The sequence below is a fragment of the Poeciliopsis prolifica genome, unplaced genomic scaffold, assembly GCF_027474105.1.
Source record: "Poeciliopsis prolifica strain line A6 unplaced genomic scaffold, Auburn_PproV2 SCAFFOLD009, whole genome shotgun sequence".
Classification (NCBI taxonomy): Eukaryota; Metazoa; Chordata; class Actinopteri; order Cyprinodontiformes; family Poeciliidae; genus Poeciliopsis; species Poeciliopsis prolifica.
Window position 1 is genome coordinate 9564688 of NW_026562384.1, and position 12066 is coordinate 9576753.

Here is a 12066-nt window from a genome sequence, read left to right on the forward strand (position 1 = left end):
CATACAAATTTAATATTATCTACATAAGCAACTGAATGAACAAAGTCTATGTAAGGTATTAGTAAAAATACAATGTCCATTAAATTTTCCCAAGAAAAGCTATTTGCAAAATAAAAAAATAAATGAAATTCTTATTTCTCTCTACCTGCAAAATGAAAACTATCCAAAAGACCAAAAAAAAAAAAAAAGTGTTTATTATTTCATAAGGTGATACAAGACTCTTTAAAAAGTCTAAAGCTTCATGAAAACTTATAAACTTAAATACATAGAATTTGGAAATTACTTTGTTGCTTTAGATTGTTTAACATCAACTGGTTTTGATGGTTTGTTCCAACTTCAAATCATGGCAACAATAATATTTTTCCTTTATTTTTTTAAATGACCAAGATAAACCCAAACAGAGGTATTATTGCTGACATTTGGAGGTACGTCATTTTGTCGCTGTGAAGCAAGGCTTAAAAGTCATGATGTGAGGAGTAGCATCAGTGTAAAGAAAGACTGAGATAAATACGTTGCTCTGTCTCCACCTGGCTGTCAAATATTGCATTACCATCAAAAACATGAAAGAAAAAATGAGAAAGTATATTTTTCTTCAAGCAAAAATCACACAACTCAGATAAATTGCAACATTTCAAAAGCATTTAAACTTTAATAAATATTTAACATTAACTTCTTTTTCATATGTACATATATAGTACAGAAATACAGGTGATTTTTCATTTGATGTAACTTAACATATACAAATAATACAACTTTAAGAGAGAAAAAAACATTGGCCCTCGAATGATAAGCTAAGAAAATCTTTTTTTCTCCATATGTATTTTTTCAAATGCATGAGAAACATCTTAACTTTTGGCAACACTGACGAAAGAAGAACAATTTCACTGACCAAAAAGCAGTCAGTGAATGTTTATTTCCTTTTTGTTTTAACACTTTTTATTTCACTTTGTGGGAAATTTAAGCACCAAATATTTTCAAATGCCTGTAATAAATCTTTCAAAATTAGATTCCTGAGAACTTAGAAATGTCACAGAAAATGTTTACTTTGAAAATAGCACTATTCTAACAAGTGTAAAGGTTTTTATCACATCCAACAAGATAAATGTAAATGCCTAATTTTACCAGAACCACTTAAAAAAATATTTCATCTCATTCAAAATGACCATTTCATGGGACGCTAAATGTCTGAGGGGCTGGCTGCAGTCACTGGCAGGAGTTTAGCACAGTAACTTGAGACAAAAGGTGATAAGTTCTGTTCTCCGTGTGCTTAGAAAAACAATACTTCAAAAATACATCACATCTTATCTTCATGGTGATTCAATTCTCAGACAACAACCTGGTTGTGAAGAAGGGAAACAACTTGGCTTTTCAAAGGCCCTGTGCAATATCCAACCTGTTTATTTCTCAGTACAGTGTCTACATGCCAAATTGCACCAACTCTGCAAACTTCAGCAAAATATTTTTGTCCAATCTTTGCTTTTCACTTGTTTTCTGTTTTTCCCTTTGGGAGGCCTGATATAAAATATTGTCGGACTCAAAAAGAGTTTATCTCCGCTGCTCTATTGTTCTGTGTTGCCCCTTTTCATTCTCAGGAGAAAATTTCGCTTCTCCTCCAGAAGTTCTTGTATTCGTTTGTTCCTGGTTCGTTCTCTGAGGTGCCTTGGGATCAGATTGTTTTGAGAAATGTCACTTTCTGCAGCAATGACTCTGCTATCAAATACATCGATTGAGTTGCTCTCATTATTCTCTGCAGCATTTTGCAGAGGTTTCAATGTGGAGATGAGTTCAGGGCTTACTGTCACTTGTTCTTCCTTTGTGAGAGGGGCCGCAGTGGGAACTGGGGAGGCAGGAAGTTCTGAGGTCGTTGTAGAAATGGATACACCTACAGGGATATAGTCAGAAAGGTCAAGCCAGGGTGGAAAGGCTCTCTGTGTTGTGTCCTCTCTGTCTATAGTTGGGATCACCATGGAGAGGCCGTCCTCCAGCACAACAGTATCTGTGACCACTCCCGAACTGCTGTAAGACTCTTTATTGTCATCACCACTTGGATAAGTCCAGCTGGTAGCTTCACCGCTACTTGTCACTGTGATTTCACTAGATGGAGTAGTTTGTGTGTCAGCCTCAGTGTTAACATCATGAAGGGGAGTTATGAAATCATCAGAAGGGGCTGGTGTAATAGACTCTTTCTCTGTGTCGCTGTAGTGCATGACTGGAGTTCTGCCTGTGACCGGTGCATCCCTGTTGATGAATGAAGGACTGACTTTTGAATCAGAGGGAGACAAGCTCACCTCTGTAACTTGCATAACGCTGCTGGAAGGAACCCTGGAAGAAAATTCCCGATAAGGTGTGGAGAATGTGGTAAAGTAAGAAGTATTCTGTTTTTGATTGGTCTGTATCTCTTTGACTTTATTCTGTTTAGCATTGACCTTTGACTTAGCATTTTCTGGGGCTTTTTTTGGGTTGTTTTTAAGGTTGGTCTTTGTTTGAGATTGTTTTGTGAAAATTTTCTTTGGTTCAGTTGTTTTTTTGGGATTGGCCTTTAAACGAACCTCCTTTTTAGGTGCAGATTTTGTTTTTTTGTCTGGAATGTTCTTTGTTGGAGCTGCCCTTTTAGAAGTGGTGTTTGGAGTTTTCCTTTTCGAAGGATCATTGACTACAGTAGTCTTTTTTGGAGTTGTATTTGGTGAAGATACATTTCTGGTACCAGTGTATGGTGGATTAGCCTTTTTCACGCTATTCTTTGGGACAGTCATTCTTGGCGCAGTATTTGCTGGAATAGACATTTTCACTGTAGAGTTTGATGGATATATATTGTTTGGTGTATTATTTAGAGGAGTTGTCCTCTTTGCTGAAGGATTCGATGAGGTAGTATTTGATGGAGTCTTCTTTGCAGTTGGCTTTGCAAGGATATTCTTTTTCAGATTTATGTTTGGCGGGTTAGTCTTTATCACTATAGTCTTTGGTAGAATGCTCTTCTTTGGAGGACTAGATTTTTTGGGATTGGTGCTTGGTGGGTTAGTCTTTATCACTTTAGTGTTAGGTGCAATGCTTTTCTTTGGATGCCTATTCTGTAAAGTATTCTTTGCAGTATCAGTTGAAGGAGAAGGCCTTTTTGATGTTGTTGATGTTGTATTTGTTGGAGTGGCCTTTTTCATGGTTGGGTTTGAAATGTTTTTTTTGACACTGGTGCTTGGTGGGTTAGTCTTTATCACTTTAGTATGTGGTAGAATGCTCTTCTTTGGATGCTTATCCTGTAGAGTTTTCTTTGGAATATGAATTGAAGGAGAAGTCACTTTTGATGTTGTATTTGTTGGAGTGGTATTTTTTACAGTTGGGTTTGGAAGAATGTTTGTTTTGGGACTGCTGGTGCTTGGTGGGTTAGTCTTTATCACTTTAGTGTTTGGTGAAATAGTTTTCTTCAGAGGCTTATTCTGCAGACTTTTCTTCTTTGCAGTAGGGGTTGATGGAGAGGTATCTTTTGATGTTGTATTTGTTGGAGTGGTCTTTTTCATAGTTGGGTTTGAAAGAGTGCTTGTTTTGGGCCTGGTGTTTGGTGGATTAGTCTTTATTACTTTAGTACTTGGTGGACTGGTCTTCTTTGGAGGTCTAATAGGTAGAGTACTCTTTGCAGCAGGGGTTGGTGCCATGTTTGTTGGCGTGGCTTTCTTCCCATTAGAGTGTGAAACAGTCTTTTTGGGAGTTGCACTTTTTGCAGTAATACTTGTTTTCTTTTGAAGATTCTTCTTTGGTGGAACATATTTTTTTGTAGTATTTCTTTGTGGGATTTCCTTTTTTCCACTTTCCTGTGATGGAACCACCATTTTTTTAGTTTGTGGCTGAATTTTCTTATTAGGATTGTATTTTTGCATGCTGACTGTTTTAGTAGTGCTTCCTATTGGACTTGTCACAGAAGTGGGCGTTGATGTAAGAACGTTGGCACTTGCTGTCCCAGCTGTTGAAGTAGTTGAAGCTCTCTGCAAAAGTGGCTCTGTGATCTCAACATTTGCATGACTAGTAGAAGGTGTTGTGATTGCATTAGGAGAGGTGGTTGGGAGGAACAAAAAGCTTGTTGGAGCTGGTGGATGAGTAGGAGTTACTTTGGTGGTAAATGATGAAGATGAGATGGAATGAAGTGTTTGAATTAAAGAAGCTGGATAATTAGTGGTGACAGAGGTTGAAAAAGTGCTGGAGGAGGGAGAACTCACTGTATCTGCTGTATGAGTGGACATTGTTGTTGGGGGTCTCAGCGAAGATTTGATGGAAAAAAGATGTGGGGTTGCAGAGGCTTCTAAACGAGTGTTAGTAGAAGGAGAAACAGATCCTGAAAGGACAGTGGGGATGAAAGGAATGCTGGTTGCAAGTAACTGATGAGTCAGGATAGTTTCAGTTGATCTTGGTGAAAATTCAGTGGAATCGAGGGTTACGATTCTTAGGGTTGGGACGTGAGTTGAAGTGGAGGTCGTGGGGATAGTTTTAGTGGGTTGAGTGGTGGTGAAGATGGTGCTGAGAATGTTCTTGGATGGAGTAGGTGTGGCAGTGATGTTGATAGTGGATGTAGAAGTGGAGTTGGGTTCATGTTTGGTGCTGTTGATGGTGCTGCAGGTTTTGCAGCATAATCGCCAGAAGTCTGGTAAAGAGCAGTAGCGTTCCAGAGTCTCCAAACGACAAAACACAGAGCGATCTCCTTTACATGGTAGGCCTGTGAAGAAGAGACAAAGAACTCAGACTGGGAATCGAGAAGAACATGATGCAATATGGTAATATTTCTAAGTTAAGGAATGTATTCTTAAAAATAGTAGCATTTGCTTGTGTGTGTATGTAATTAGAAAAATACAGGAGTAAAGCCAGATCATCAGCAGAGGATGCAGGAAGGAAGAGACAATTTTAAGAGCAGACATCAAATTGATCGAGAGCAGCTAAAATACAACAAAATAATTGCCAGTTTTTAGTTGTCAGTAAACCTTTTCTTTGGTGTAACAACAACTGATTATTAACTTAACATCTAACTTTCATTTTAACAGTGTAATGTCAAACTCAACCACCCAGTATAAACAAATTAGGGAAATCCAGATACACCTGCTAATATGGGGTTTAGATAATAACATTCTTAATTAATCCATATTGGAATCCATCAGCTTGCATTACGCATTGCTGAGATTATGTCAGCAAGATGCAAGGAAAATGTCAGGGTTAGCTTAGCAAAAAAAACCAAACAAAAGAACATAACTTCCAAGACCATACGTACATGTCTCCAGTCACAAAGTGTACATGTTTACAAACAATTGATAATGCTAAGTGGGTTTCATGTGATATTTTGACAGAATATTGAAAGTGACTTTCTAATCCACAGGTGAGCAACATATTGAGGAAGATCTGTAGAAACTCCTGTTGTTACACAAAGTCTGTTGCTGTCCAAAAAAAGAGAAAAGTCGGAGATACTGAAGCATTCAGACTTTTATAAATGAGTTGGTTGTAATACTGAGGGAATGAAGAATGGCACTTTACTGCAAACTAAAGCTACAGTTTTCAGGAAAGTGATATTTTACTAGCTTTAACAACACACTTGATTGTCAGTATTATCCAATGTTCACTCAGAAATGGCATCCCTTATATATGATGTGTATCAGTGACAAAAAAAAGGTAATTCCTAGTGGAAATAACTATACTATGTCACTACAAAACAGCATTCTATTGTAAGAATTCCTGCAGAGTGAAAAGTCACACTTTTTAAAACATTTTTATTGATACAACTTTGCTGTTGAGAATGACAGGAACTGAAACAATGAGATGTACGCCCCCACCTCCAGCTCATTATATAGATATATAGATTTTTTTTTTCTTAAGAAAAATAATTCAACTGTATCGAAAGTTACAAGTTCACAGTCACTTTGGTAAAACACTTGATTACTTGGAAATCAACAAGTCAATCTGTTAGTTGACTCAGAAAAGAACATGAAGTACATAAATTATATTTGCTTTTTAAAGAAAATACAGAATTTCCATGATGATGTAAAAACTGGAATGGCACATTAAGTGTCATATGAAACATTTACAAAACATTAATAAAATTTCCCTGATAAATCAAAGTGCATATAGACGCAGTGCACGTAGTCCATCTGAATGTTTCTTCGAACATTAGCCAGCCCCACGCAGCAGGCCAGTGAAGCCACGAAACAGTTACCCAAAGTATAGAATATTATAGAAGAAGATAACAGTCATGAACATTATTAAATACAGTCAACACCAATTTTATATACAGTATCGCACTGCTAGGTCTGGCATGGTCTCGTACAGTCCAACTCCAGCAGAAGGAAACCTTGGATAGCTCGCTACATAGTCACAACAGAAATATGTGATCACAATACAATGACAAGTCTGAAGTGTTCTTTTTTTTTTGTTCTCCAAGATGCCAAATGTTTCAGTACCCTAGGCCCTTTGAAAATCCTTTCCGGTAGTCGGATACTAGTCCGACATCAGCTTGGTAGGTTTTGATGGTTGGCGGGTGTGAGTTTAAGTTGGTTTGAAGCTGCCTCTATTCCGAGTGAAACTTTGAATGAGTAAAGCCATCTCTTTCACAGATAAATGCCATTACATTCAATCCAAGATAAGGCATTGTTCATGTTCGACAAAAACATAAAGTGAGACCACTGGATGCTCTCAAAATCAAAGTTTATGAGGTATTTCTGTATCTGATCGCAGTGTGTTAAAAGCCCAAATGATTTAGCACCCTCGCACACACGCTCATACATGACAAGACACACATCCACCCTTGCACATGTACTCGTGGACTCGCACGTGGACAGATGCACGCTCGCACAGACATGTGTCCAAACATCCAGGTGATGGATGCAAATGTGCATGACAAAACATGATCCTATCCTGAAAGAAAAAAAAACCAAGAAGCAACAGTAAAACCACTGATCCATCTGAGCGAATGGAGAGGCAACTAACTGACCAAGTCCTGCATAATATGGGTCAAACCCGTTCCCCACAAAACACTTTGCCTTTATTAAATATTTATCTGTATTCATGTAAAATCATTAAAAAAATAACATAACAGTCAAGGATCTAAGCGATCAGTAGCAGTCCAAAGGTTTTAGGCAAATAAGCTACAGCTTATTCATGGTAAAACGTTATTAATATTATTGGTACTCATATAGATTTAGATTTATACGTATATATAAATACAAATATATTTATAGATGTATTTGTTTAAAGTCTGCAAGCACAAATCAGCTGCATTTATTGAACTTTTGTATAACAGTCAAAGAGAGGATGGCTGATGATGAGGTGGAATGGGAAGCAACCTCAAGTGGTCAAACTACCCTGTATTTTTTGTTATTTTAAATATCTTTTTTTCTTATCATACGTCACAATTTTCAACTCCTCAGTTCACTTTGCAAAAATAAAATCAACCAAAACAAAACAAAATAAAAGATCCCCTTATATCTTTTCACTGTGCTGAGTTCTTGTCAATCTGGAAATGGGAGCGCCATTTTCATCCAAGAATGGAACCGAGATGTCAAGATGAGCACTTTAGCAAAGATGTCCTCAGATCACATTCACAATAAAGCTTTCTTTTTTTTTCTTTTTTAGATATAAATATTTTTTCTATATAGATATTTATATACCATTTCTTTTTTTCTCCCACATTGACAGTGCGCTACAAAAGGGGGAAAAAAAAAAAAAAAAGAGAAAAGCCCTGCTGCGTCTCAGGTGTGGTAACCCATAACATCACGCAAAACATGGCTGCCAAATGCAGAGAGGAGCGGGGCTCCCCTCCCACACGAACGGCCCTTTGACACATCGCAGGAGGTGTCAGTGAAAACCCATTTGCCTTTTAGAATCCTCTTCCCAACGAATTTTTTGTTGATCTTTTAAGTTTTCGACTGGCCAGCGGTTACAACACAATGCTCCATAGAGGAGAGATAGATAAAGAGAGACAGAGCAAGAGTGAACCAACTAGCACACACAGGAGCCAGAGACCTCCTCCGGTCAGAGCCGCCTCAGACACAGAGAGAGAGAGAGAGAACATCCCCCCCAAAAGAGAAGCGAAAGCTTTGCCGCTCGCTCATACGGGCGTGGGCACAGGCACAAGGCGCAGCAGAAAGGGCAGGTCAGGGGGCCAGCCGGGGCCGGCCCTGCAGAGACAGGAGGACAGAGATGGGCAGGGCCCAGCAGAGGACAGACATGCGGCTGCGGCTGTCGCTGTGCAGGCCGGGCTGGGAGCTATAGAGGGAGGTTTTACGTGATGAGATCCTTGGGTAGTTGGGGTTGGGGCGGGAAAGCCACTGGATCAGAATGTTGCCATTCTTGTTGAGGTCTGATGAGCAAAGAAAGGGGACAAAGAAATGGTTAGATAACTATCAAAATGTTCATACTGAACATTTCTCTTCCACTACTATTGAGTAAATAACATGCAAATCACAACAGTAGCTCTAAATACAGTTGATCGAAGAATTATTTTTAGCAGTGGAGTTTGTTTAACACATACTGCGACATGGTTCCAGGCGACAAACTCTTATGGTGTCAGGCTTGCTGTCTAGACAGAGTCCTATGGTGTTGTCCCTGGTGTGGCACAGTGCCTGCCTCTGCTGTGTCCCGTTTCCACAAGTCACTGAACACTGGCGGCACAGGATCATAACATAAACGCAATGCAATCAAATATCACACATCATTTAGGATAAATGCAAAATTTTCTATTCAAGAACATTTGTTAATATTTTCTATCAATGTCTTGGGTGCATACTTGTGACCAGGGGCCGACTCTCCACTGCGTGGGGCAGGGAAATCGGTTACAGGACCTGCGGGACTCAGGACGGTCGTCGCTGCAGTGCTTATTGTGAATGAGGCGTGTTGTGTTGTCCTCTGAAGGCTGAACACAGGTGACGGAGCGAACTTGCATCCCTGTCTTTCCACAGGGTTTACTGCAGTTCTGCCACTCTCCTGTCACCCAGCTGCAAGTGAAACACCAAATATTTGGGAAAACACAAAGAAAAATAATACAAAAGAGAATCATCTTAAAGACAGTCTAAATATACATGATCAGGTATAACATTATGACAACCCAGCTCACATTATGTTGGGTTCCCCTTTGCTGCTGAACTGGCCTGACTTGTCAAGGCATGGAAACCACTAGATCCCTGAAGGTGTGCTGTGGTATGTGACACCAATATGTTAGCAGCTGATCCTTCAAGCTCTGTAAGTTGTGGGGTTGGTGCCCATGGACCTCATTCTTTGCCCATTCTCTGTACGTGCGCCTAACTCAGTCACTGACTCAGTCACTGAAGGTTCAGTCACTGACCCAGTGACCCGGTGACTGAGCCATCAGTCACTGGGTCAGATTCTTGTCACATTAACTCACATAGTTAAGGGCTCAACACATGAAAGGCCATATTGCTCCGTCTTAGTTCATTTCCTGTGGGTCTTGCCCTCTAAGGCAACAATCTTTTGCCCTCCTCCAGCAAAGTGACTGGCGAAATCCCTGCAGGTAAAATTTTCAGCTCTTATGCACAGTCGGACTTGCAAAACTGCACACAACAGTTGAAAAATGTTCAACTGTTGTTGCTGGCATCGTGTCCCGTGTTGCATTTCACCATGGTGGCAATGAATTTGGTGTTTTCGTTTGTCGCTCCCCGTTTCTCAAGCCCCTTAAGCTCATAAATTTTTCCCACTTACAACACATCAGCTTTTACGTTAACATGTTCACTTCTTACCCACGTGCAAACAGATGCCACAAATATAAGACATTAGAGGGTTTTTTTTTTTTACTATTCCTGGCACTGGTCATAATAAACAATATTTACCTTCAATATCTGGAAGGAATTACTGAATACATACATGGGTGGAGGGCAAGGCTTCTGGTTGCAGTCTCTTGTGTCTCCTCTGGGCTTCATGTTGGACTTATTACAGAAGCTTTTGTGAACCATCTTACTGTCAACTTTCCTTCTGCATCCATATCGCAGATACTGCTTCCCTAAAGAGAAGGTGACAGCCGATTGATAATTCTAGGATATAATGAAGGACAAAATACATGTGACCAGGGTTAGGGTTAGGGTTGTGGTCATTGGCTTTTTGACATACCTCCACCACAAGCTTTGGAACAATAAGACCATCTCTTCGGAGCCCATTCATAGGCACTGTCCTCTACCAGCATGTTGTCCTGAATGTTCGAATCACCATCCATATTCATCATGTATTTATACGATAAATTGACATCCTCATCGCCATGCAATTTCATCTATGAGAGAGATCAGCAAAGAAAAAAATCGAAGGAAAACTGCTTTAATTTAGGATTTGTGATCATAAAAACTAAACCTTTAATTTGATCCTGTTGTTTGTACCATTATTAGAATTCCATGTCTGAGGGGCCCTGTGGTCTGAACGGTTTCCTTGTCGTTGTCGTTCTCGTATTCCCATTCTACGCCCTTCTCTATCACAGAGCCGGACTCAGGGTAGTCGTTTTCACCATTAAGAAAAAACAGTCCTGATGCCACATTTTTAACAGCTGTGAATGAATGAGAAATAATAATCCTTTATAAGAAAAAAAGGAAATATATACAGACAAAACATGACAGAAAAAGGACCAACAGAGGGTTTCATTTACCAAAAGTGTGTGAGGTGGCTTTCAGCTCCTGAATGAGTAAATGCCTCGCTCCTCTGGGGATTTCAAGAACCTTGAGGAAGCCTGAAATGACAGACTGAATGAGTTTTTTTTTTATCTAAATCCTCCAGCTCCCATTCAAAGAGCTTAATTTGTAGTTTCCAGATAGAACACCTAAGCAGAAAAAATGCCTCACTGGAAACTTTTTTATTAGTCTGAGGCTGAAAAAAACAGACTCTTCCAGGAATTCAGCTCTCATGAGCACGGTCTGCGCTGACTTCAAGAGTTAGATAATAGACTCAACATTAGCTCATGAACTTTGACGTAAAGTCTTGGCAATGTTCGCATGGAAACATATGGTCAAATTTCCCTGAGGTTCAGAGTCATTTTTAAGCATCTACCTCTAGAGGGCGATGTTTATTTGAGCATAAGAACGAAGGGAAGACGGGAGAGAGAAATACATTCCAGCAGTTTTTCTGCTAGGACAGAATCAACTCAGCTTTCTCCGCTTACCCTGCTTTTTAGCAGTCCGCATGATTGTGTCTTTAAAGGTTTTACAGCTGGAGTTGTCGCCTCCACACACGCCACACTTGTCCTCCTGCTTCGAGGAGCCCACCACGCCATCACAGCCCACCTTCTGTTAACGGAAACCAAGGAGGCTGATAAGAATAAGTGCAGCTGTTTAACTTTGAGGCACACAAACACACATATGAAGAACCTCACCTCGCACTCTCCACGCACACACACGCTGTGCGGGTCCTTGTATGAGCAGAGTGTGCCATCCAGCACCAGTTTCTCCATGAGGACCACATCTCTCGTCTCCTTTGACTGGCAGTACAGGTGGCAGCGTTTGTTAGCTAGAAAGCAAACATAGTTTCACATGAAATAAAAAAGGCTCAAGTTTACCCTGATTACATAATTGCATTAATTGGCACTGTTAATCCCATAATTACTCATATCAGTGCAGATTTGAAATCGTCCTTAACTTGACCAACATGTTTTCTTTCTTTAAGAAAGGATGCACTTATGTGTTCAAATATGATACAACGATGTGCAAACAATTTCAGCAGAAATGGTTTGGTTTGACTTCTACTGAAAATTAAGTAACACATCTGAAATTAATACAACTGTGAGTAAAATTTTGCAGGATTCAGAATTGACTATGCTGTTCTGAAGCATCCGAATAAAAATTATTAATTGAAAAGAAAAACACTAAAACTAAAGAGCTCAGTAAAAACCCATGTTTGGACATTTTGGGAAAAAGGCTCATTTTAATTGTCCTCAAGTTCCTAGGGCCCCGGTATAAAGTCATGTTAAAACACTACAAGAACATAAACACTGTTGAAAATCATGAAGGAGGTGACTGTAAGTCATAAGTGACACCTCACTGATGGCGCAGTTGGTGAAAAAGTCTCAAAAGGTTGTTGTGAAGAACGTGGGGCGTGTCAGTGGCAACTTCTCAA

At 39.6% G+C, this 12066-nt stretch overlaps 1 protein-coding gene across 2 annotated transcripts in view; it reads right to left on the minus strand.

Moving 5' to 3' along the window:
- Positions 1–625: 625 nt before the first annotated feature.
- Positions 626–12066, minus strand: part of LOC129362513 (A disintegrin and metalloproteinase with thrombospondin motifs 2-like) — a 120978-nt gene continuing 109537 nt past the window's right edge. For both annotated transcript variants that reach the window (XM_055034059.1, XM_055034058.1), the window contains 10 exons: positions 11327–11460; positions 11117–11240; positions 10607–10687; positions 10344–10507; positions 10084–10240; positions 9841–9976; positions 8750–8957; positions 8495–8624; positions 8249–8323; positions 626–4699 (listed from right to left, as the gene is read on the minus strand). In XM_055034059.1, the coding sequence (XP_054890034.1) occupies positions 1560–4699; positions 8249–8323; positions 8495–8624; positions 8750–8957; positions 9841–9976; positions 10084–10240; positions 10344–10507; positions 10607–10687; positions 11117–11240; positions 11327–11460 (4349 nt within the window). In that variant the 3' untranslated portion in view covers positions 626–1559. The remainder of the gene's footprint in view (positions 4700–8248; positions 8324–8494; positions 8625–8749; positions 8958–9840; positions 9977–10083; positions 10241–10343; positions 10508–10606; positions 10688–11116; positions 11241–11326; positions 11461–12066) is intronic.